Source organism: Varroa destructor, unplaced genomic scaffold (assembly GCF_002443255.2).
Source record: "Varroa destructor unplaced genomic scaffold, Vdes_3.0 BEIS01000003.1, whole genome shotgun sequence".
Classification (NCBI taxonomy): Eukaryota; Metazoa; Arthropoda; class Arachnida; order Mesostigmata; family Varroidae; genus Varroa; species Varroa destructor.
Window position 1 is genome coordinate 53,253,987 of NW_019211456.1, and position 26,645 is coordinate 53,280,631.

Here is a 26,645-nt window from a genome sequence, read left to right on the forward strand (position 1 = left end):
CGAAGACTGATTTGTCTATTCTTTAAGTTTTACAGAAATATATTATATAACTCTATCTTTGGCTTTCTTTCTTTTCTAACTAAATCACATGTAAATAAACCTACAAGTTCAACAAAACAGCTAAAACAACAACAAAACCCAACATCTCGAATATAATACTTCCGAGCACAAGTGAATACTGTAATGTTTTTCAATTTTTTTAAAATAAAGTGATTTTTTAATTCAATATAACAAGCTATTCATTCAGTTCAAAATCGTCAAAAATTGGCATTTTTTAGAATAAGAAATAATCCGTGATCACAATTGCGTTAATACTTGCTAACGACCTTCCCCTATATGGTTGCAGAAGCGAGAAATCAAGCTGTGTGAGGGCCATGAGCCGCTCCTTCCGTGTTCGCTTTCGTTGTTTATATAAATAGCAAAGCTATTAAGTAACATAAATTGCTAAACTGCTTTTCCAATTATGTTGATTGTGCTCATCATTAATCTTATGCTCTTTTGCCTGTAAGTGAGAGTTTCTCAACAAACGTCTGCCTTTTATCACGACGAAGACTTTTCGCGGAAACTTCCCGCAGACCGAGCTTGACAAAAACAAGCAACAATGATATTTACTAACGAAGATAACACACCGATACGAATGAACCAATGATGAACTTGTTCACGCGACTATCGACACTACTCAACTTGCCATTGTTAGTGGTGTCTCTCGACTGTTGTCAACCTCTACAAATGCCACAAAGATATAAACATTAAGTCGTACTTTTTTTTTCTTTTTTTGTTTCCTTTACATTTTTTCGTCGTCATTTGCTGGTTTTATGAATAGCTAGTTGCGAGGGCAAGAAAGGTAAGATTAACCCCAACCGGTCCAACTTAATATTGTGCTTTCGTGTAAATAGTATTATTTTTTTGCTTTTTTTTTGGTAAGGACATTGAGTACCTACAGCTAAAGTGCCAATGAACGCCCTGCCAACATTCGGAAAGCGAGGGTGGTGATGCTAGTCGTTTGAAAGGTAAAATGAAGTGCGGGATCGGAGGGGGATGTTTTGCAGGAAAATCGCATAGACCGCGGGTCATCCGGAAGAGCGAGTTTTGAAGCCCTAAGGGTCACAGGTGAAAACGTTTCACAAGTTGCCTTGTGCATCTGTCTGCTGTTAAAACAACCGTTACAACGTCGTTTGCGGAGCAATGGCTTAACGAAGCAGCGATAAATTCGGCAGCTCGCTGCTTGATGTTTTCTTGCTGCGTTTCTTACCCGCTCTGCTTTTTCAGTTAATATGACTACACTACGTGTAGTTGACCGTCTTTGGGGGATGACCCTAGTCATTGTGCGGAAATAAGATGGATGCTGGGGGATAGCTTCGTAAGACCGCATGGTGTCTGTCCATGTAGAGATAGCTACCTCTGTAGCATACGATGCAGTGAAATCTGTTTTTTCGTCACTACATCACTACCATAAAGAATCAGCCAGGCAACTACAACTGCATTTGATGGTACTATGTTCGTTCGTTCGTAGTTCGTACACCTTGACCCGGGCTAGTAGATTGGCAAGTAGACTAGGAAGAGCCATTGCCCAATAGATTCCCAACTGACGACCCAGCAGTTTGACCGTGTTACTGCGAGCACTGCCTCTGCGACGATTCCAACCCCTCTCCCCGCCCGCAGTAGTACTTGCTGCTAATGCGAGGAAGAGAGAATCCGTATCGGGTTCAACAACTAGAAACAGTTAGCCAGTTAAATCCATACAAACTCGTCACGGTTCAATCAAAGGTTTCGTATGAGCGAAATGTGACATGATTGTTTGACAAGAGTAGCAGCAGCAGCAGCAGCAAAATCCTAACATAATGTGTGGTTGCAAGTATAAATGGACAGATGGATGGCATTGTATATAATGCAATCACCGAATTGGACGGGATATAACAACAATTGAATTAAGATGAAAAGAATAACGACGAGGGAGAGGGTGTCGAAAAAAATCATTCGACGCCGGTTAATAAACAGGAAGGCATGTACTTGTTGCCCCTGATAGTATTTACCGTTACTGGTTATGTGTTCCCGATAAAATCCCGAAAAAAAATCACTATGTTTTAATCTGGACGGTTGACGTCGCATTTTTTCATTTGTGTGCCGCCGTCTTTTCCCTTCTTGTGTGACGTAATAGCATGACTAACAGTCGTGATATTGCGAGACTGCCTATGTGGAGTTAGCTCATGACCTAATATCTTAATCCAGGTTGGTGTCTGGGAAACTTAAATAGCCTGAAAATTGCATAAAATCTGAAATTGTCAATTAATAAAATAACTGCTAGTTGTATAAGGGGGATACAAACATTAATTTATTACATTTTAATAGTTGTGTAACAACATAGACTAATCGGGTAATTATCAACTCCGACACATAAATAGTATAATCGACATTTTTCACTATGAGCAAGAAATATATTGAAGTAGATTCCATTCCAATATAAAACGCAATGCTAGTCACAGGCAACATGAAAAACAACGATGACAACAGTAGTTCAGCAGAGATTTGAGAATGACAAGGACTAGCTTAAGTCGTGTGTCTTCAAGCGTCGATGCAGTCAACTTCCGTCGGCTGAAGATTTTTTGTGACCGTAAACATGTATATCAAACAATCAGTTAAACGCAACCTTACTCGCTTAAATTCAAGCATACATATATACGCACGCACACACACAGACGCTATCACACAATCACACAAATAACATATAGATAACTCTTGCTAGTCAACAACAATTACAGCCAACTAGCTATGTGGTATATACACGGACCAACAATGATACAATTGTGCAAGTAGATGGCACGTTGATTTTTGATTAGTCACTAAAATAACATTGAACAACGTTAGCGACAACTTTTAACAGATCGCCACATTTTTGGACACTGCTATACGGGACAGATTTCCAAGATAATCTTCACTGCAGCAACGGGCAAGATTTCATTTCCTTTTTGCTGCTGTACCTTGCTCTGCATAGTATCTGACTATTAAATCAAACCATCCGCAGACCATCAGACTGTGTAAGCTACATCATGCTGTAGCGTAACCGAATGACATGATTCAGAAGACATAGATAGACGCGTAATGAGACTCGAGTGAGAAAGATTATAGCGGCCAGCACTGAATAACGTCGGTTGACTTTCGCTGACCCACTAGTTAATTCGTTTGTTTTTCTAACGGTAAGCATAAGCAACAAGCAATAACTAATTTTCTCTATTAACGACTGCAAAAGCGTTCCTGATCAATTAATACCATGAGTACTGGGGAGACTCACGGTGGGTGAACGCAAATTCTTAATTCGTTCGTAATGAGCAGATTTTTGCAAGTTTTGACATTCAGAAAGCCTACGATATTGTATTAGCCCTCTAAGTTACTCGGATCCTCACTTGTGCGATTCATTGAACTTCGGCTTAATAATAAACATTAAATATACACAACTACGAAAGACAAATACTATAAAATTTCCGAAATTCAGTGATATATCTACTAAGCTACGTCCGGAAACGTAACGTAAAAAAAAAACTAAAAAATATGAATTTAAAATCAAGATGAACAGGAAACCAACTATGTGCAGATCGTAAAAGATCATAATCACGTGCAACCAAAGCATTGGGACAAAAAGAACGTACACCAAAATAAACGAGAGATCTGATCGCTCTTCTCATAGATCAACAGCAGTTGCTGCCGTTGTTGTTCTTGTGCACAAATGTAACAGATGTGTTACGTAGAACAAGGGTGACTCCTTCGACGAGGCTAACTGGAGTGCCCAACAAGAACGAATCTCGACATGAGCCACAACTATCGAGTTACACGAAAATTATAGCGCAAAGTTGTGTCTATGATTTCTGTTATGGAATTTGCTACTACAACTGTAATAATGTATTGATAATTGTTCGCAGAGCAGTTGAAGGTAGGTTACCAGCCTCCTCCGTGTCCGCCACCACCGCCTCCGCCTCCGCCGAGGTTAATTTCCTGTACCTTGAATGCTTTAGCACCACCGCCTCCTATGTGGCCACCGCCTCCTCCAGATGCCCAATCTCCGCCGCCACCACCGCCTCCAGAACCGCCGTCGATGACTTTGATTTTGAGCAGCTCTCCACCACCGCCATGTCCACCTCCAAAGCTTCCTCCACCTCCGTGGCCGGCCCCAAATCCTCCACCCACTTCAGTCACCTTCCACTTTTCACCGCCCCCAAAACCGCCGCCGCTACCACCAGAGGGCCATCCGCCGCCGCCTCCATGTCCGCCCCCTCCAAATCCACCACCGATTTCAGTCACTTTCCATTTTTCGCCACCACCAAATCCGCCTGCGCCGCCGGCGGACCACGCGCTGTGTCCTGCGCCACCAATTTCAGTCACCTTCCATTTTTCGCCGTTACCTCCGCCAGTATGACCGCCGCCCTTACCAAAGTTGAGCGGAATTTCATGACCTTTGCCGATTTTCACGTCGGGCACTGAAATCTTCCATGAATGGCCACCGCCATGTCCTCTGCCGCTTCCCCCTCCGGACCATCCTCCGTGACCAGCGCCCCCGCCTCCACCTGTCATAGAGGAGAGAGCTCCGAGAAGCTGATGCACATCGGTTCCATGACTTTTTCCAATTTTTACATCTGGTACGCTGATCTTGAACGAATGTTTTCCTCCCCCACTACTACCTCCATGGCCGCCTCCGCCGCCTCCACCTGACCAGCCTCCTCCGCCCCCACTTCCACCACTTGACCATCCACCGCCGCCAGCGCTGCCACTACCATGACTGCCGCCGTGGCCGCCACCCGACTGCCAGCCCTCTTCCATTTGGCTTTTCATTAAATGAAATGGAACGACAATTGGTACAAATTTGGCATTTTTTAGAGTCTTAAAAACCTTCTTCAAAACGATCTTTTTGATAATTTTGTGCTTGTCACCCTCCACGACTGCAAACATCATTATTGACGTTAGTACAGCTAAACACACTACTAGCATGGACTTCATCGTTACGACACTTAGTCCCTGGAACAATCACGGTCAACGGAGATGCACGATTTAATAACAGAGAGAGTACAGCGGGCCCAAATAGGACCACATACGATTAGAGAACTCCACCTTACGATAGCCCGGCGTCTTGTGGTACGGGGCTGTCTACGAACACTGATCGACCCTCAGTGGCCGCACACCTTTTAATACGAACCCAAATCCAGCCCTTTCCCTTTCTCTGCTAAGTGGCCCAATAAATTGTCTTCTGTCTGAAGCTACAATAGAATCGTTATGTCGGTGGTAACACACGGAGGGCCATAGAAACGTTAAGAGAAGAGGGAATGACTGTTAACAGTGGCAAGAAAGAACTCTTTCTACTTTCCTCTCACAGGAGACTATCGGACACATACGGTGCGCTCGGTGCGAACGCAAGTGTCACGTCATTGGCGAAGGTAAACGTTTCGATAGACGAAAGCGCTGAACCACGCTCAGACGACTTCGGCTAACAGGCCAGAAAACTGAGGCTGTCAAAGATTTACTCCTGGTTGTATATAGATGTCAGTTGCTTAATTTAGTCTTGGCATACGCTCTTTGCACTACTGTGTCTCGTCAGTATCCCGGTATAATCTTTGTTCTTGAAACTGTTGATTTATGGTAACAGAAACTTATTTGCGGGGTACTTCTAGCAAAAAAATTAAAAATAGACCACATAATGGTTCTCAGGAAGTGTTTGTTTTCATAGTAATTCCATTTTTTTTAGTGAACTTTTCTAATTTGTTTTTTTATCTGAACAAGTTTGCTTTTTATCTTTTAAAACCGCTTTTTTTTAAGTATAGCATCTAGGAGTTGCCTCTGCTAGGAGTCCAATCAAGGTGAGTGTTGTTGGGCTTATCTGAGATTTCCCCAAGGGACCTATGAAACAGCTTGGCAAAAATACAGGTAGCTATAAATTTCGATAATAAATCCTCACTTTTTTTAAATTTCTTAGTCTTCCTTAATTCGTTAGATTTTCCTTTCTTCATTTTTAGTAATAATTCGGTAACTTTGATACTTAAACCAGCGTGGTGCTATGCTTGTTTGAAATGCACTCAAAAAGATGGGCACTTGTTAGCTAGACCATGCCTTCTTAATTCAGTTAGTTGCCGGGATGGGGAGGGGCTGTATTGTTTTCATTAGTCAGCATGGCATCGTTCAAGGTAACAGGGCACAATCAAACCACAGTTCGAGTCCAATTCGCTGGACCATTTTTATAGACATTTTTTTTTATTACTTGCTAGTCTTGTCGAAATTAGTATTTTTTTTACTTCAAGAGGGTACAATATATGAAAATATGTTTTAACTTAAAAATTGTGTCCTCGTGAGGGCTCTTTACAGCTTCTAAAACCGCACATGTTTACGCTTGATACTTGAATTTTCAGCTACGATCTTATTTATGAACGCAGTTACGGAAGCAACCGCAAACATTAAAACTTAAATTGTTCAACTGTTATTTTGTCCGATACATCTCGAGATTATGTGACGTTTTCAAGAAAACCAAAGAGATATTAAATTAAAAAACAATCACAACTGAGAAGATGCCAATTTCGTGGAGTGAACGGAAACTACCTAGAATGTAATTTCTCCGGTAGGTACTTATTGTGATTTTTATACTAGTAGTTAGTTTCCGAAAGAATACATGATTATCGTGTCAAACCCCAATTTTTTTTTTCGAATACGTTCGGTATCAGTGTCGCCGTTAGGCATTCCATGCCAAACTTATTTACACTAAACTTGCCATTCGCCAAATAATCATAACCAAAAACAGTTAATTTTTTTATAATAAAATGACTCCTCTATTGTATGGTAAGGGGTTGTATGCATCTGTTGCTGCTGGACTGCTTGCGTTAACACATTACATTATCCGTTTTCAATAATCCGCTTACAAAATATAATGGAAGTACGAATTTACGTTAATAGTCACGTTTCCTTAGTGCTATAGAATATACAAGCTATCTATAAAAAGAAGTTTGCCAAATCGTAATTTGTCGGATTCGGGTGATTTAGTGAGCGCTTTGAAATGTACTGCACTTACTCAGAAGAAACGATGCACGTACCCAGCTGGCTGCATAAGTTAACAAGATGTGGATGTGAATGGATTCCTGAAAAACAAGATTTTTATAAGCCAACACTAGGGTGTATAAAAATCAGTTGCTGGTTTCACTGTATTTGTAATAGTGGTAAAAAAATTAAAATTGAGGTAATAATCGCTCCGCAATTACGCATACATTAACCGAGCGTACCTAGCACATATTTATCTAGTATTCAATACGTATAAATGTTTTTAGACCGTTGTACAGGAATTTCAAAACCTTAATATGAATTTTGTTTTTTTGTGAACCATTAAAACAATTGCAGTTTCTCGAAGTATAAAATTAAAATCGTATTTCTACTGTTATAAAACTGGAAAAAAAATAGAGATATACAAAATGCGTGGTACACAAGTGCTAAATAATGTTGGTCCAAGACATTATTTCTACAGAACTGCTAAACGATTTACTAATTTTCATTGCACATATATTTTTTTTAAGTCCGCTGCAGTTTTTCTTCAAGCGATGAGTATAGAGTTTAATAGCCTGTATTAACTTTGTTCGTAATTTTTTAATTATTAATGGCCTTGCAAACTTCCACAATACCTTTTGCAGTAGTATAAACAAGAGTTAATACTTCGCTGAGGTTAAAGTATATACATTTATCGTTCCTTTTTATGTATTTACATATTAGGTGAAATAAATTAGGCGTCAGTTGTATTACAGCAAATCTGTATTTGGTGAAGGCTATCGACTGGGTACGTGTGGGCATTTTACTTTTACAAGCGGGCTGAAATCTTACCGTTTCCGTTTGAAAAATAGAGGCTTAACGCAAATAATTATGTACTTTGCCGTCAGTATAGAGGTAGATACACCTAAAAAATCACATAAAAGATCCCTAATTACTTTACCCTAATTACTACTAAAAAGTATGGCTATCATCTAACATATTACTAAACTATCCTATACAGGGTTGCAAACATGGACATGTCTGCTAAATAATCGTCGAACTAGGTGTATTAATAAAATCATAGTACGTCTATTACCGGCGCCGTACTCTTGTATTCACGTTTAAGGCAGAAACAGGAAGCCTCCATAGTAGCTGTTTGAGTACTAAATGATAGACCCAATCATCTACCGGATATGCCTTCATAAACGTTAAGTCTTACAGCCTATTTTTGCAGCTGTTGTACCATTTTTGATTTTTTTACTGTTTTGGCTAGAAGTTATTGCCGTGAAAGTGTAAGTGGCAGCAGTCAAAGTAACATGTATTATCAATGGTCGATTGAATTTGTGTTGCGAATAGCGACGGCTATGTCCCTTGTGGAGGTGACACGTGATAGCAAATGTCGAATGCATCGCGACAATGTCAATAAATTCCGTTGCGAAAAGCAACAAATCGCATCTGGTTCAATTATTATTACAACTCCTATGACTTCTGCTTGAGATAAATTCGGCCAAACACCAGCCGCTGTTTTCGGTAAATGCTGAAAGTGTGCGCATTAAGGAAATCGTGTTGTTCTCTGTGTCCACGATGACATCAGCCCTGTTGGCGGCGTCTGTGGCTGTTGTTGCCGACAGTGTCATCTACCTAAAAGTGGATGCTGCAATTGACGTTAGACGGATGACCCTACGTTTATCCAGAGGCGGCGCTAGTGCCTGAGTGACAGCCACGAAGGTTACGTACCCTACGGGGGGTTAAGTTGAAACCCCGGTAGTTCGTGCCGTCATCAGCACTCTGCTGACTTCTGTGGCGCTTCGTCGCCCCCGCCGCGCGGCAGCTGCCATCACAACCACAAACAGGGAAATTGGAGCCGCCATCCGGTATATGACACTCTCTATAGAATCATCATATCGTCAGCACCACTACTTTTACAGCTACAACAGGTGCTATCACTATTACTAGCTTAGAGATCACTGACCATTACTGAACAGCTTCAGTTGTAGTGCAAACAAAAACATCGCGAACTTCTTTTTAGCCAAAAAAAAGTAATCATACTGATCGTCGCAATCACCATGATTATAATTATGATTATAATAATTATCATTAGTGGTATTGTTGATAACTTTTCTAGCGCAATTCGTTAATTAACATAAAAAAAAAGGGAGTGGCTTCGTCCGTTCTCCGTAAAGTGAATTCGCCATAAAGTAGGAGGTTTTAAGAAACAGTCTGTGCTGGATAGAAGTTTGCGCTGTACCGATCGGATACTAAAGCACATCTAATGGTAACTAAACTCTGTTCATTAATGAGAGGTGTCGCTTTGCGCTCATATGGCCGTGTATTTATAAACCATAGTATTCGATATATTACAATATATATGATAATCCAATATTGTAGAGCATTACATATTTATGTGAACTTACCATACGCTTATTTGTCCTATATTTGTGGATCTGACATCAGTAGGAAGCGCGTCCAAGACCGAATCCAATTATGCTAACTTCAGACATTTCATTAACTAAAACGGTTTTTAACAGACTTATCGCATTTTGTCATCTTTACCCTGCGAAACGCTGAACTAGACGATTAGATAGTAAGTTCTTTGTACGCGGAGTTTTTTTTTTCATAAAAAAGAATTTCTTTTTTCAAGAAAGAACAGATCGTTTCTTTGTGCTGTGCATTCCCAAAAAGCCACCCTAGCGTAATTTATTAAAAGCATTAGCGTTGTGTAAATAATACATGCATTACTTGCAGTTGTAACATTACCGCTGTAACTAGGTAAAACGGGTAACCAGATAAGTTTGAGATACATGTGGTAACAAGTGCAGACCACACCAATTGACCGAAAGTTTTTAGTAAAACGAAAGTCATTTTTGCTTTTGGATATAACCTTTCGACGAGTTTCATCGAATAAGTGGCCGCTGACCATGAGCATCGAGGTTCCGCCTATTTGTTAGAAAACAGCTTTATACAGTCGGCATGCCCATCAAAGGTTTGCATCGCAAACAAGAGTTACCGTATTTGCACTGTGTAATTCGAAAACTTCGAATCTGAAAAATTAGGGCAAATTACGGTAATGACTACAATTTCTATCTTGAATTGCATTAGATATATATGTTGGTTCGGTTTAAGGGGTGAAACTTTCCGTAGATAGTCGTGCGCACCTATTCAACACCTCCGATTAATATAAAAAGTGCAAAGCGCAAACAAGGTTCAAAATTGTGTGCCAGAAAGCATTGGCCAATTTTTTTAGTCCCGGCGTGCTGAGTACAAAGTAGTACACAGCTTGTCACAATTTAGATCAGGCAAATCGCTGCAGTTAACTAAAGCTCCATGGTGGGTATGCCGGGTGCACTTCTTGCTCGTTGTTCCTTAGGTCAAAAAGCTAGCGCAACAAACCGGGGTAGATGCGTGATGTTTGAGAAAATCTTTACGACGAGGAGTCTATAGCTAGGAATGATACTCAAAAGTGGCGTGCAATGTTCAAAGGTGACACCTTTGACCGAAATTACGAAAACTTGATATTCCGAGTTTATTGAGGATTACCTAAGACCTTTTATATATCTCTCAAATACCTTTAGCCATAGATTTACTGTACACCCAGGAAATAATGGCTTGTGATTGGTTTAATAGATTATCCTTAATGGCTTGGACTCCTTGAAATCGAAACAAATGTGAAATAAAGCAAATGTCGAAAATACTTCTTCGGCCATTCGGCATAGCTATTTTCAAGAGTTAAATGTAAATGTATAATTTAGCGATTTGAATAAACGACCATAATTCGAAGCAACGAATGGTTTCTAATATATCTTATTTCTGATATATAATATTTGACTTTGTCGTTAGTACCTACCTAGGTTTACAAATATAAATTGACCAAACAAAATGGAAGGAATAACTCAATAAGTGAACGTAAAAGCTTTGCTGATGAAATAATAATACACAGTTACAGTTACAAAAAAATACAAAAAATGTTAAGTAAAAAAATTCTGCATTACTAAAGAAAAATAAGGTAAAGCTTAAATGGCCAGCAGTAGATTAAAAGCGTTCTACTAACTATAGGCGCAACGTGCGTCACCTTATCGTAACGCGGCCGATCAAGTAAATCTTAATAGTCATCTGAAATGGCTTAAAGTTTTGCTTTGCTCTCCTCTAGTATAAGTCCAGCACAACTTTCCAATTATGGAGTGGACTTTCAGGTAGTCTATAGAAAACCATAATTACTATATATATATATATATCGATATTTACGCTTTTATACTTCTACTAAAGAAATCTAAACTAAAAAATTATTTTTCCTTTTTCCTTTTTAGCTTCCAATTTAGAGACTAGTCTAACCCAACGCCTTAACATTTTTTGTAGGTAAATAGTTTAGTAAAAGGCTGTTCTTTGCCTTTAGCCTTTTGCGCAAAAGTAGACTGAAGTAGATATATTATATTTAAATAGTATGTTTCTCTTTGGTGTTATTGAACTACTTCGGATTTCTCAACAATTGACAACGACGCCGTCTGTAAAACCATTTGCTCGTGTTCTTGGTTCGCCCAACGATGACTTCTCAGATCATTTTCTTAGCCCGGTTACCACCGTTATGATGATGGTTATAACTCAAAAATCGGTAAAGATGGTCGCATCGAGTGACCACAGTAATTCACTGTCAAGGCCGACTACAACGGGGGGTAACACACATAGTAGCACATATCTATCAAGTGGTCGCATAATAAATACCAACAAATTAGGCGGCAAAATATAGATATAACACGGAGAATGCTGTGGAGGATGTATAAGTGTAATAACACATTATGAAAGATGTAAAAACAACGAAAAGTTTACTGGGTTAAGCATACATGCTACCAGATTCGCGCACACTTTACAGATATCACTGACAGCACACCTACCTAAAGGCTAACAATTTTCCGGAAACCAACAATTAATTTCAGTATCAAGAACGAAATAATGTCTTTTTCGTGGTAGCTGTAATCAGAGGCTCGGCGCGTTTCTATCAATTCTTTTTTGGCCGTCAACACTGCTTGATTCTAATCTCTCAAAAAGAAAGCATGAAGATGTTTCCAAGAAAAAACAGAAACAGCAAAGCAAAAGGGCAAGAAAAAAAAAACATTATATTAACCACCACCATCACCTATTGGCACAATTGGTCGCAACCGTGCTAGCATTTATGCCTGTCAATTTCCTATACGATGCACCGTTACATTATTGTCAAAAATTAGTAGTTCTCAATAACAACAAAATGACAAATGTAAGTGATCTGTTTTATGATATGTCAAACGTTTTTGTTGAGATGCGTTTGAGAATGACTACTGAAAGTGGTAAGCCGCGCCTTAAAAACTAAACTGATAGACGTGGCTCAAGTGAGACCTATTTTGTTACAAAAATGTGCTTGTAAAACTTCCATCGCATGCGCGCCTGCTATTAAACCGGCAAAAGCTTAACGTTGTTAATACGCGTTCGTGTGTATGTAGCTGCGTGTCTGTGTGTATTCTCAAAGGTTCATAGCAAATGTTTCTTTTCACAGATATCTTTCACGTTTAAGGATTGAAGTTGTTTCCGTGCATACGTAGCCTCTTTACAATGGTTATTCCTCTATTTTCGTTGTTTCTCTATTACACATTACAATCTTTGACGATTTCCGACGTTTCACTTAACAATCTCATCGTTGCTGTTGCTGATACGGTAATCGTTACAAAAATCGTTGCCTTGCTAAAAACAGTTAGTTTTAGCAACTAGCAGCCGGACCGAATTTCGTAGTTTATCGTCGAAGAAGGGGTGAAAGGTCACCAAGAAGTGAAAATGTATATTTGCGAGTTTATTTTTGCTCTGGCTGGTATTTTGTCAATACCCCATTCAGTTTGAACATATTGCTCCCTCAGATTGTCATTCTATGAATCCGTCTTTATCATGCAAATAACAACGAGCACTTTCAAAAGCAAAAACAAAGAACGTTAAAAGAAAACCAATGGTAAGCCTCTATTGTATTGTATGAAAATAGACCCGCGACAAATCATTTATTTGTATAGTTATAATTGCTATTACTACAATTGTCTGCAGTGTGAATAATAAGTCGTATTAGCATTCGTTTCTCTATTTCTTACCTGTGTTTCAGAATTATTGAATCACTGCAGTGTACGAGATCTTATTACTGAGAAAGTTACGAAATGTTGATTATGTTCATTTTTCTAGTGGATGACCGCTACAGTAAAACGTATATTTGCATCTTCTTTTTTTACTCTCCACAATCTTCATTTTCTATAATTCTTGTTATTTACGTTGCTGACTCCTTACAAGCAATATTTGAAATTGTACTATACAGCCACACTGTCGACGACTTTTATTTCTTATATTTTCACGTCACTGGATAGCATAAAGTAGCCGTTGGGAGTCTTTTCGATTTCACTTCTTTCGGTTACCTTAAATACTGCCATTGAACGTTCGCAAGGAGGTCTTGGTTCATGGAAACAATAATAAGCCAATGAGCATTTTAGTCTATCCATCTAACTTTATTGCTTGTGCACTGTAATATCGATGTTGTTTTAGTATCTGGGGATAATTCAAGTACGAAGAGATAAGTCTAAACTAAATATAGAAAAGCCTCGCCATCTCATTCTGAGTATAACTGTCTCAACTGGCAATATTCTTTTGCAGGGTATAATAATTTAAAGTACATTAATTAGGAAATGCTTTTTAGTCAAAAAAATTTTGATTTTGTAATAGAAAAAATATCCTTAGACCAAAAGTGCCTGTGATTTTATTAAAACCGTGGGATGATCGAAATTATTAACTCATAAATTAATGTGACAAAAAATGGGAACATTTTAGTGACTTTAGACTGATGGCGGAGCCCGACGGCGTACTGATTTTTTTGGCAGTGAATGAAACTTTTTAGGTGTGATATGCATATGACGCAATATTGCGGGTCGCAATATTACACCGGTATAGTATTCGAGTAAACCCAACTTCTCCTGGTGTTCACTAATTGTTTCCTGTTCAGGAATGGTTGGTATAATAGATGAGAGCCCTTGAGTAGTTTTATGCAACTTCATATTTTTACGAAATTAAGTTTGAAAGGCAACAGGCATGATTGAAAAACAGCCCAGCAATCGCTAGGATAAAAAATGCCGAGCATAGCTTATTTTAACTGAAGTTTAAACGATAAGCCATATTGATACAGCGACAAATCCGTTTACAATGGCGTTATCATTATTACTCTTTCGACTTTGTTAAGTGCAAAAGTGATAATCGTTTCCCGGTTCAGATTGGTCGAAGTAAGCTTCGTTCTTGTTTCGGTCGTCTCCTAATTTCCCAGAATGAACGTTAATTGTAACGGTAGTAAACTACTGTCTTTGGGTGAATCAACCTTAGATCCACATCTTTCTTACAATTTCATGCTGTCGCTTTGCCAAAGTAGAAGGGTTGTGCCACCAAGTGCTTACATCACTGCTCCGGTTTCAGGTTATTCGGGCTTTATGGTTGATTTGCGCGTTCATTGCGTTAACGGAAAAGCAGGATCGACCAGAACACATGGTGCTATGGTAGCGACATGTTACGCACAACAACAGGATTACCAAAAGATGTTTTAGCGGTAATTTTAGCAATAAAAGTCCACTCATTCTTACAACAAGACCCTTTTTTTTAGCCTGAATCCGGTTTTAACCGTAACGACTGCTGCGATTGTGGAATGTCCTATATCAGCGTAATCACCATTGTCATAGATCATAGCCGCCGAGGTGTTAACATTCTTCATCCAAATCGCTAGACCTCCATTCGTCTTTCTTTTATCTGTAATATGTCCAGCGCCAAAACTTATCACTTGACGAATGCATACGCGTCCTGCTACACACAGCATATTATTTTGCGATACATACGCCTTTCGATGTAGGAGAGAGAAATACTGACCAAGCCGTTACCAACTGCTACAAGCAGTTGTGTTACTAGTAGCAACTGTAATAGTACAGGTAGTAGAAATAAGAGATTGACAGCCGCAGCTCGGCCACAGCAACAGCACAGGAAAAGACCACGCAAAGCATGCTGCTGCACGGACGGCTAGTAATGCTGCGTTTGCTGTTAACATATGCAGGCCGGACGTCACGCCAGCCCAATATTCACTTGCAACATCTGCAACATCTTCCGTCTACAATAATATTATCGATGAGCTACAAAAGAAAAAAGGCTCTCTTACGTAACAACAACAATAATCACACACGTTTCAAGTATGCATATAAAGGTAGACGCTAGAGCAAAATACGCACATAAATATATGTATGTAAATATATCAACATCGTGTAAATTAGTCGGAACGTACATAGTCAGCACTCAATCTATGCAAATGGCGACTACGCAGCCAGCTACAATAACAATAACAACAGCTACTAGTACCACTGCTACTAAAAGCTAACTGATGATTTCACTTCTGGCTGCGTACGAACTATTTCAGCTGACCGCCAATAGTAAATTTAATTTTCGCCTTGAAGGAATCCTAATAACTGATCACCATATCCTTAAATATATCGTGTATTTCTTTCTATCTCGCCTTCACAAATACACCTACTATACTAAAATATAGTACATAAAAATAAGTAGAATTTGCACGAAAATGAGCTGAAAAATTGAAATTGAAATTTAGCTATTCTTTTAACGGTTAAAGCAGCAGAAATTGACCTTTTGACCATAAAAATTACATTTTATCGGCACAATGGAAAAATTCATATATATCGCAATATTAATGGTTACATTTTGATTAATGCACTGTTAATGATAGACGCACTAAAAGAATTTGTTTTATGCTAGCGCCTGCCGCGCTGCGACACTCAGCTTGCGATCTACAGCACTAGAGCTGCAACTAATGCGTTTCTCTGTTGGCTTCTATGTGGACTTTCTACACACATTGTTAATCTGCCGCAACATTCATCGCTTTCGACAGCAAATGGACAGTGTCACTTTATCCTATCTATCGAATACTATTGACTCTCTATTCTGTTCCGCATATCCTCAACCGAAGACGCAATTACCAATTTCGATCATAATCATCTGGAAATTTAGATCGTGTGCAGTGAAGCTTTTGTAGCCTAACGGTTATCGAGAATACGAACACTTTCTTTCAGTTAATATTAAAGCCTCTAAATAAGCTCGACTCTTAAGACCTTACTGAAGGCGAGCTTTAAAGTCATATTTCATCGCCATTTCATAGCTATAGTTCTTATTATACTAGGAGCAAAATTTGAAAAAAAACGCTAACAAAACTGGGCTATGAAATGTAAGCACCTAGTTTACTTGCGGTTTTTAGTTTTTATACTCTTTTTATTTTTATTGATACTGTCTTCGGGAAACTTAAGTTGAATTTAATATTTAATTTACTAATAAAATATCCTACAGCCAAACACTGGCTGGTTCCCAAGAGCTGGCTTCCATCTTCATTTCTGTACATTCGCTGTACGCAAACAAATAAGATGGAGGTTAATTGAGGATCAGGAAAAGAAACGTTACTTTTTGGACAAGAGTGTACCAATATCTTAAATGTCTGAAACAAGCTGCAGGTTGGCGACCGGAGTTTCAGGTCTTATTCAGCAGATATACTCACATAAATAAATCTGTCATTTCAATATAAGCCTGTTGCTTTTTTTACCTTTACTGTGCTTGGCTTTCTGTCACTGATGTCATTTAATAGGAGACTTGAAGAAGCCGCTAAAAGTGATATTTTTCTCTAATAACTGATGTCTCTTATAACATTGAGATGACGAGTTTTAATTATCAAATGCTTAAATCGGGATATATTTATTTTAAGTTTGTTAAGAACTCAAACGAGAACAATTGCTACAGTTTAATTGTGTCACAGATTTCTATTAAAAGAAAAATTATTCAGATTTACCATTTACCATTATTATTATATGAATATCTTCTACTTTAATACATATTGCAGTATTCCACGGCCGAAATAAGAGGCTACTCAAACATTCCCTCTCTTCCATTTTGGAGCCAGCAAAGGCACATAACTTTTTATTAAAAGTATTTACAAATAACTTAGAGAAACCGAGTACTTCTGATTAAACTGTTAAAATCACTATCTCGTTACGATGTTTACGAAAAAAAAAACTGTCACTTGTGAACTGCTGATAATGTAAGTTACTCGCGAACAAAAACCAAGTAAATTGAATTGTTGTAAAATTGCCTTACGGGAAGTTGCAAGCACCTCCCAATTACTTTTAGCTATTCAATAAGGAAAATTTATTGAAATAAAAAACGACATCGCCTTTTGTAGGAGTTAATTGTTAGTTTTGTGTTATACAGAGATGTATTTCGAAAGACGCTGGCCGTGTTGGCTACAAATTGGAGCTACGTCTGGAAATATGTAACCCGAAGTTAAAGCCCAGCTTGACACTGACTTCTGTTTATAACAGGACTTTATTCACCTTTAGAGAGAAAGGTCCTTGTGATCTACAGCAATTAAAATGAATGAACAGATTTAATAACAGAGTAGACTTAGAGCCCCATTAAATGCCAGTCATTTTTATTAGGTTCCCAATTAGTTAAAATCACCTAATACTGATCGTTAATCTTACGGCTACCTGCTATTCATTCTTCGCTGCTCTTCGATTTTTATTACCTTTGTACCGATTTTAAATCATTAAAAATAATAAATTTATCGATCATGAATACGTAGACGAGTACTAAGTTTATAAAAATCACTGAAATATTTGTCGAAACAATCAAAACGAGGTTTCTTTTGTTTAAATATTTTATAGATAAATGGGAGGCCATTTACCTAATACTAGCCTGTGTGAATATAAGGTATTTATTTACTGGGCCATTTTGTTGATGCCGGTCTTCAAGGGCGCCGCCCTGTGTTGAGACGTATGATGAGTGTATTAAAATCAATTTTTTTTTTTTATAATAGTATTTAGAATAGGGCGCCGGAATTTTTGAAAAAAAGGATTTTTAAATGAAAAACAGTAATTGTATGACTATGTGTGCAAATCATTTACAGCATCAGAACTCATCGTACTGAAAAGTAATGTGATAGTTACGTTACCGCTATGTTTATTTTTTAGTTAGAAGCTCTGTAACAGGCTATTTTATAACTATTAAAATCTGTAAGACATCCAAGACGTACAGAGTTGTACAAAAGTCAAAAGTGTTCCAAAATTTATGCACGTGACAGAAGCAAACAGCCTAATTGTGCCGAAAAAACAGTTCACAATTCAATAATTTTTCAGCAACGATGATTAGGACTGGATTGTTCTTGGGGCTGTTTACTATGAAGTAAGTAAATTAACTAGAAAAAGAGAACGGATCACGATAATTATGTACTCTATTCTGTAGAATGCGTTGCCATTTCTTACCGTTGCCTGGAGATAGCACCCATATCCAACTCTTTAACAAAAAATTTGGCAATCGATTCTCCGAAAATTCAATTTCGTACATACTCAATAGACATTGAAAAGTTAGGTATGTTTTGCGTTACTATCATGAAGACAGTCTAACAATTTTCTTTTTTATACGTAGCAAACCCTGTAGCGGACTAAGTGCGCAGCGGATTTCAAATCTCAAGCGTTAAAACTACATCAATTTCCATTGGGTACGAGAGTATAAACTGCGAGATCAAAAGAAGTTTGTTTTCATTTAATTTTTCAAGTGGATATGATACGATTGCGTAAATGTTACAGCTCGGACACAACTTCGACAGCTCTGTTTGCTATATGGTAAGCTAGTAACGTGTAAAGAAGGGATTTTTCGTTTTATTGAAATTTAAGTGAATGCAATTATCGATTCGTATTATATAAACTTCTAGGTCTTAAAAATTATATTTTGAGCAAAGAACATTGTGGCATATTTTTTCTCTCCACTTAATACATTCTAAAGTTTCAGTAAATAGCATTATAAGGTGTTTCTTGCGCTTGCAAATTTAATTTAAAATTTTTTTCCGAGGTTACTCTTCAACGTTGTAAGCTATAACACTGAGGATTGCGTTAAAAGTGTTAGAAAAACATAGGTTAGCTATACTCTTGTCTTCTATTCTACGGGTAGCGTAACTACCCATCGCACACATATTCGGCCGCATTCAGTAATTTGACATATTTTAGAAATTATTTCAATTTTTCGTTTTCATTCTAAAGAGTTTCTTTGATTTTCTCATTTATCCCCCACGTGTCAAATATACCGCCACAACCACAGCGGCTATATCTGACTGGAGCTTATGAAAAACGCAGTTTTACAAAGAACCATTTTTAATAAATCAGAATGTATGTATAAATTACACATATATATAGATAAATATATACAAACTTTTACATATACACAAGCTCTAGCTCGTTTAAAAGCATAGGTTCAACATTGTTAATTATTATCGTTATTTTTGCGATTTTTATTTATTTAGTACCATTAGCTATTTACCCTATATAAACAAGTCCTCGAAATCATTTATTTTATGCTTTAGTATCAAGGGCTTGCACGAGCCTAACTTAGTGAATGTTGCTGTTATCTGGAGTTTCTCCGACAAACCTATACAACGACATGGTAGCCATAAAAGCAGCTATTAAAGTTAACAAGAATATCTAAGTTTCCTTATTTCCCTGATTTTTAATACTTAATATTAAATTTTTGCCAATACTGAGGTTTAAGCCAGCATGGTAGCATGCATGTCAGTTACCGTTGCAACGCACCACGCACGCCACGCTGCCCCTTACTAATACTACGATATCTATGTTAGATACGACCAGGTTTTGTGCACTTTTTACAACAAGTTTTTACTAGTTTGGGAAGTGGGTTGCATCTGTTAGCTTTGCACCTCTGAAATCCTTTATATGTTCCAAACACCACCATGAAGTACTATTTCGCAAACTAGTCTAGTACTTTTTAGTAAGAAATGATGAATTCGTCATTATTCAGAAAGGGATTCGAACAATCGGCAATCTTAACAGGAAAAAAGACCACTCTTCAAACAGAACAGCTTACACCAAATGGAACGCACTATATTCCTATACCTGGAGCATCCAAATCCCAATTATATCATGAAGTGTTTACTAGATCATTCCGATCTTGTACAGAGCAAGTACAGACCCGGAAAAAGAAGCCGTGGTAGAATCAAGATTACTCTAGAAGCAAGGCTATAAAACACCAGACCGAGGTATTGGCATCCATTTGTCTTCATATTCCAGCCATATTATACTGCCTACAAAATCTGTAGCAGATACGTCATGCGACCAGCTAAACGTAGACATGAACAGCAGCTCTTCAACCAAATACAGCAACAACCTCGCTTGTGACTGCGTAAGGCACGAGGACAGCGGAGGAGGATATTATGCCTCATGACCTTAAGTTCATAGAAGGTCACTTACCACATTGACTCATAGACGATCTTAATTAGAGAAGGATAGTTGAGAGAGAGATGAACCCGAGAAGCACTTGGAGCTGGACAGTGAAGGATAGTCGAGACCTTTCAAAAACTGTTGAGCAACAAATTTTCTGACCCAAACAGTTCGCGCAACGAAGATTTCAAGGAAGCATTCGTGCTAGCCTCTTGTTGAACTATAATTTTAGTTAGATCAGTTAGAATAATAATAATAATAAAAAGTAAAAAAAATATACAAAAATAAAAAAATAATAATAATAAAAAAGAAAAGCTATAATAATCTAGCTATAATTCGATAAATTTTTTATGTACTATGCCTTTTAAACACACCCGGAAAACTAATCTCAAGTGCAGTCTAATCTAAAAGAAATCAGCGATAGAATACAAAAAAAAAAATTTAAATACTACAGCCTTCCTATTTGATCCATTAAGTGGAAAACTTGTCTGGTGGCATGCTTGCTTGGTGCTACTTTGTAGTGCGGCAGGCAGAAGAATCGCTGTAGTTGGCATCTGGTAAGCAACCCTATCGAACATCGATGACGACCACCGGAACGAACACTACAACGGTAATTGACGTCGTTTACCCGTGAATTGAACTCGATGGTAACATTTCATAGCAAACCACGAGCTTTGTCTGCAGGAAAGACGAATATCAACTTTATCTAGCAAACTCAAAAAAGTTCAACACAGTCGGGTAAATACAAACATGCTATCTAAGCAGAAAGCCATTGAATTCATATACTGCGAATACTGTGCCTCATCATCGTCATCGTACTGCTGCTGTTAGCGGTGGGGCCCTAAACCTCGTTATCTAAACATTTTCCCATGGCTGTCTGTTCACCATTCTATATCACTGAACCTCTTCCTCCTTACCGATACTTGTATATTATATGTCCAGTTGGCCTCCATATAGCTGAAACAGCCAGCTATGTTGAGTAAACGAGAAATCACTTTCTGCTGTTCTACTATTATGGGTGCTTCTTCTTCTGTCTGATTATCCGAAGCGCTTTATCACAAGAAGATAACGATTTTGTTGCTGCTTACTACCGTCATCTGTTAAGAGAGCATTATATGATGTCGTTGCTTTGAAACGCTACTGCTCTGCTATATGCACTAGATGTACCTAGGCTACCTTATCGTCTTGGTGTTTTTTGGTTTTAAACACCAACATCAGGATCATTCGCTGTTTGTGGGATCACTGTCTTCCCACTGAGCTGTTATTTTCTCCACCTCGTACTCGAGAATACTAAAACAAGACATTAAACTGCTAGTACTGCGGCCACACTTGCTTCGCGCTTTCATGTCATTGGTTCGTGGTTTTGATCTATTAATACAAAACTTTGTGTCTTTTGATTGCGAAGCGATACTACATATTTTCATTAAAAATTGTTGCAAAGTCATGAAACGGTATCGAAATTGCACATTTTGCCTACAACTCCGTAGGTTTTCACCCATCTTTTATTTTCTCCAATTTTAGCATTTTTAAAAGTTTCTACTGCTCTATCAAAATGTTTTAATTCAATATCGTTAAAATGTTTGTGAGCAAAAATTAAATCACAAGTAATAATAGCTTTAACGAATTTGTACGTCTTTCGTCAAAAAAGCTTCTAAATCTTCTGAACAAAGTAGATTTTATACGTCCATGATACATCCCGAATTGCATTAATTGGCATAGAAACAGATATTTGCTGTCTAAGGAATGCCCAGAACTTTTATCTACCTTTAATAAGCATACAGGTACTACTTTACTATTCAATCTGTCGTTGAAAGCGATTACTTTACTTAAAAGGTAATTTAACTTCTAGTTTAGTTTATAACTCTATATTAATGCAGATATTTTGTGCTGTCGAACTTTTAGTTTTAAGTCATAGATTTCCTTGAATCCGGTGAGATTTGTATTTGAACAAACTCTGTACCTGCAGAGAGTGCAGATCGTAAACAAACGACAATTTTAGATTCTTTTCAAATGCTTGTTCTTTACAGAGCTATACATGCTCCAATACGATCCTAAAGTTTTGGAAAACAGGTTGGTCTGTAAAGCATCATACATACAAAGCTACAGTTCTATTTTTTATACTTTTTTCTCTTATCCGATTTTTAGTAACACCATTTCAATTAACTTATAGTGGAATGTGAAAAAAGTATCTTTTTAAACACTTACAAGGTAAAAGGTACACGAGAAATTCAAATAAGAATTGCACCATATAATGCGTCATCTTATTTTTTAAAATTCTAAGAAAATATGGCCTAACAACATTAGGCGCTATATGAACAATCCTTCAATTGCTGAAACAAGTTTTAACCTTCAGTCCTGCCATTTGTCGGATCACTAACTATTCAACCTCTAACACCTCAATGAATTCATTACGATTTATGCGAAACTTATCTTACATGGCAGAATTACGTTTTCATCCAGCCAGCTTGGCAGAAAGTGCTCATGCAGCATTGTTTAGTTTCCTTTATAGATTTTCAAATAATCACCGTTTGGTTTCGACACAAGGTATACCGGGAAAAGAAATTGAGGACGCTGAATGTGCTCTTGTTCTTTATAATTTGATAACAATACGTTTATATATAAATATAGAAGTAGTATTATTATTAATATTATTATTATGATTGGTAATTCTATGCCTAATTGTAAGCTATGGAGTCGCACTAAAAATGCGTTTTTTTGTAGTCCCAAACATTATCAGTTAACATTTATAATTTTTATGCTTTATAATTATAGCATAATAAAGAAAATTAGATTGAGGAGCCTTTTGAGAATAACATAATCTTACTTTTTTCCTGACAGCAGCAGTGGTTTTGGGGCCAAAAGATCATCTGAGGTTAGCCACTTATCGCGCAATTGATATATCGAAGAATAAAATAAAACGCTTGTGTGTAGGTGGATATTAAGACAAACTGACAAAATTTGTAAATAATTTTAAAACAACAAGAATTACGTTACTAAGATTTGCAAAAGAGTTGTACTTCGGGCATAGCTGTCCCAAAAGACTTGCGTCTTGCAAGCACATCTTACAGTATATTCATATTTATAGCTAGATTACTAATTCGCACTATTATTTAGTATGTGTACAACTCCATCTCATTTTTTGTAAAACATAAAAACAATACGACATTTCGATTTGGATTCGAAGGGAACATTTTTATTGCTATCACTATGTGATATTATGAAAGAACAATTATGAAAAGGCGTAAATATTTTAGGGCTATCACATCCTATATGCAAACTGCAGTGACAGCATGGTAGTACAAACAATGAAAAATATAATCCAAACGTTTACAGTTTGTCAAAGCAGATGCAAACAATCACACAGGCACAAAACAGCTTAAAATTATAGTTGTTGCAAGCGTTCAGGTTCGATTAATTATAATTTAAGAATGTTGATTATTATGATTGAACATAAATAATCAAATTTGGCATTACTGACTTTGAATGTTTACTATGTACCGCTCCTACAGTAAGTAGACTCAGTCGAACGATTCGTGCTTGTAAGCTATTGCGATTGCCCTGATGAACTATACGATAGTATCAAAAATCACCTATAGGATATATGTATTACATTTGCACATGCTGAGCTCCATCATGTTAGGCCGTATCGCGTAGTATTTCATCATTAAGTAGATTTGTATATTGTATATAAAAAGTGGCTGTCATATGCAATGATAAAAAGATTGCATAAAATGTTCGTGACAAAGCTGTATTATACTACTTTTTGCGCTTCACATCGTTCGAGAAAAGAGCACACAAATATTTTGGTGCTATCGGAACAGTGTATAATGAGTTCTCACATTAATAATGTTTCTTCAGTGCACTCTCGACAGGCTTTAGGCTTAGATTTTTAAAATAGAGTATTTTTATTTCTCTAATTTTAAGAGAAAGAAGTTTTAAGTTTAAGAGAAAAAAACTTTAACTGTGCATATAAACTCTAGATTTAGTTTGTCCAATTAATTCGATTATTATAAACACTACAGTTCAGATTCCTATGACTCGGCCTGAGCATCTATATCAATTATTTATATTAATGTTACCGAGTTAAATGAAATTACGTTTTTGATATCGGAAGCGTAATGTTACTCAACCAGACAACCTTCTTGTGCCTTTAAGTACGCATCCATAAAAAATAAAAGGTAACTAACGACAAATAAACAATGTTGCGTGTGTGATATTGCTTATGTAACATTGGATAAAAGCCGTTCTGTAAAGGGGCATTTTATGTAAGGAGAAATAGTTGGAGAGTTCTTAGTATCATTGGTAACGGCAATTTTGCCTCGAATAATAGTAACGATATGATAAAACCCATGAACAGCATGTACAATCACGACGTCTCGATTTGTTTCCGAACTGTTCTTTTAAGTGGATTCGGCCATCGCTTCAGCTTTGTAGATATCTGAGCCTATGTAGTCCAATTTCAGTTGGGTGAAACTTACGTAGGTCTCCTCTTCTGCTTCTACAACTGGTGATCCTAAGTATTGGTCATCACATATGGATTTTCGTTTCCTGTGTGTTTGACTAATAATGAAGTTTTCATTTTTACACCTTTTATTATCTTTGCAATCTATGCATTTTTGTATACCTAACGTGGTCATTTAGGCTTAGCACTGTTTTTTTAATCTAAAATCTAACTAGTAATTAGCAAACACAGCTGGAAGTTTTACGTTTTCCGATTGTTTAATGAATAATGCGTTAAGCTATTTACTTCTCTTCGAACTTCTCCATCATCATATAAACCTATGGTAATAGCGTCGTTTGCACGCGGTTTTCCTTTTTGGCCGTGTTTCTTGAGTATTTAAAGCGGCACCGTTTGTTCGACGCGAACGCATACCATCGAAAACTCCTGGCAGGCCCGAGGTGAAAGTTTTCATTTAAACATATTCCTTGTGTCATAGTAATTCATAATTCAGCTTGCGCACCCAAAATACAAACACTGACCCGATTGTCCTATTCAGTAGTAATTTTATTATTCGTCGTTTTTTTATGATTATTTTCAGTATTGAGCTTGGGTTGCTTTGTTATCTAATCTGTATGACATAGAGCCAAAGCATATATCAGTTTTCTATACTGAAAGCTCACCGCCAAGTCTTTATTAATTATTTCTCGCTTGTAGTTCCATTATACATACGTTCTTGCTACGTACTACTCATTATTTTGCGTTTTTTTTTTCAACTTTACTTGAAACGGCTTCAAACATGTCTATCTCCAAAGTTGCTATTCCTTTTATTTTTTTTGTTTTATCGTACAGTTGTACTCACCAATTACGTAGGGAGCATCCAGATCTTTTTCTATAGAGTTGTTTCTAATACTGTATCTGATTATCTGATTAAATAATTCAACGAAGTTTTTTCCATATGCTATAAGTGCCATTCCCGGCGATCATGTTTATTTCATATCACCATCATTCACCGTGATTATATTTTCAATTCAGCATCTAAATCACTCCCTAGTCATTCTGAATAGAGCCACTTAATCCATAAACAACTTTTTGATGGTAGCCGTCCGTCAAAAAATATTGGTAGATGTAGATTCGTTGAAGTGACGCTTAAGTACGCCATGTACGAAATGTTCGAGTTCAAGTAAATGCTGAACTGGTAGCAAGCCAACGTTCCCAAAAATGCAAGGTCTCAAAAAAGCCAATAGGTACAAAAGGTTAAAAAAGACGTGGAGAATCTCAAAAAGGCTGGGCAGGTGTTGTAGCCTATCGAGACGATTCAATAGGCAATTGATATTGTGGCTTTCAAAACAACTGTTGATTTCTATGTAAAAGATAAAGGTGTATAGAAATAGGTCTTTAGGTCATTGTGATAAAGTTTGAGCACCTTAAATCTGTCCTTTTTGCGGTTTGTTTTCTGGTAATCTTTTTCAGATTTTTCAGAAGTCGCATGAAACCTGGTAATAACATAGATCGTCAATTTCGGGCAAAAATAAAGGTTTATAATTTTAGTGGGAGTCCGTCCTGCGTAAACATGTTGAGTCCATCTAGGGGAAATAAGCGCCAACAAACAACTTTACTGAAACTGGGAAGACAAAGTGCCACCAGTAGATTTCATTTTCCACCAAACAAAAGCACCGACAAACATACGTCATTTTCCATGCTTTATGATTAGTGAGTTAATGGACGTTTCGGTTTTTGACAACATAAGTTGTACAGAGATTTAACTACGCGATTTACATGAGGACTGAGTCCCACCAGGTCAATCTGTGAAATCAGTGCCCAACATATCAGTGGTAAACTGTTTGATCTACGCCGCTTTGGTTAATTTACTGGTGCTGATGTTTATGTAATGTACACACACTTGACTTGATTAATAA

The 26,645-nt window shown here is 37.4% G+C and overlaps 1 protein-coding gene across 12 annotated transcripts in view; it reads left to right on the top strand.

Annotated features, from left to right (window-relative positions):
• Nucleotides 1–26,645, top strand: part of LOC147757130 (calcium uptake protein 3, mitochondrial-like) — a 229,805-nt gene that overhangs the window by 177,538 nt on the left and 25,622 nt on the right. For 3 of the 12 annotated variants that reach the window (XR_015325265.1, XR_015325268.1, XR_015325271.1), the window contains one exon: nt 347–10,765. The exons of 6 other annotated variants lie outside the window; for them this stretch is intronic. Coding sequence is in view for 3 of the 6 variants with exons in the window: in XM_086985691.1 (XP_086841817.1) it covers nt 14,440–14,523 (84 nt within the window). In the remaining 3 variants the exon portion in view is untranslated. Of the gene's footprint in view, nt 1–346; nt 10,766–14,439; nt 14,570–26,645 lie in introns of those variants that run through there. 3 more of the 12 variants (XM_086985691.1, XM_086985695.1, XM_086985706.1) reach the window with 1 other exon arrangement.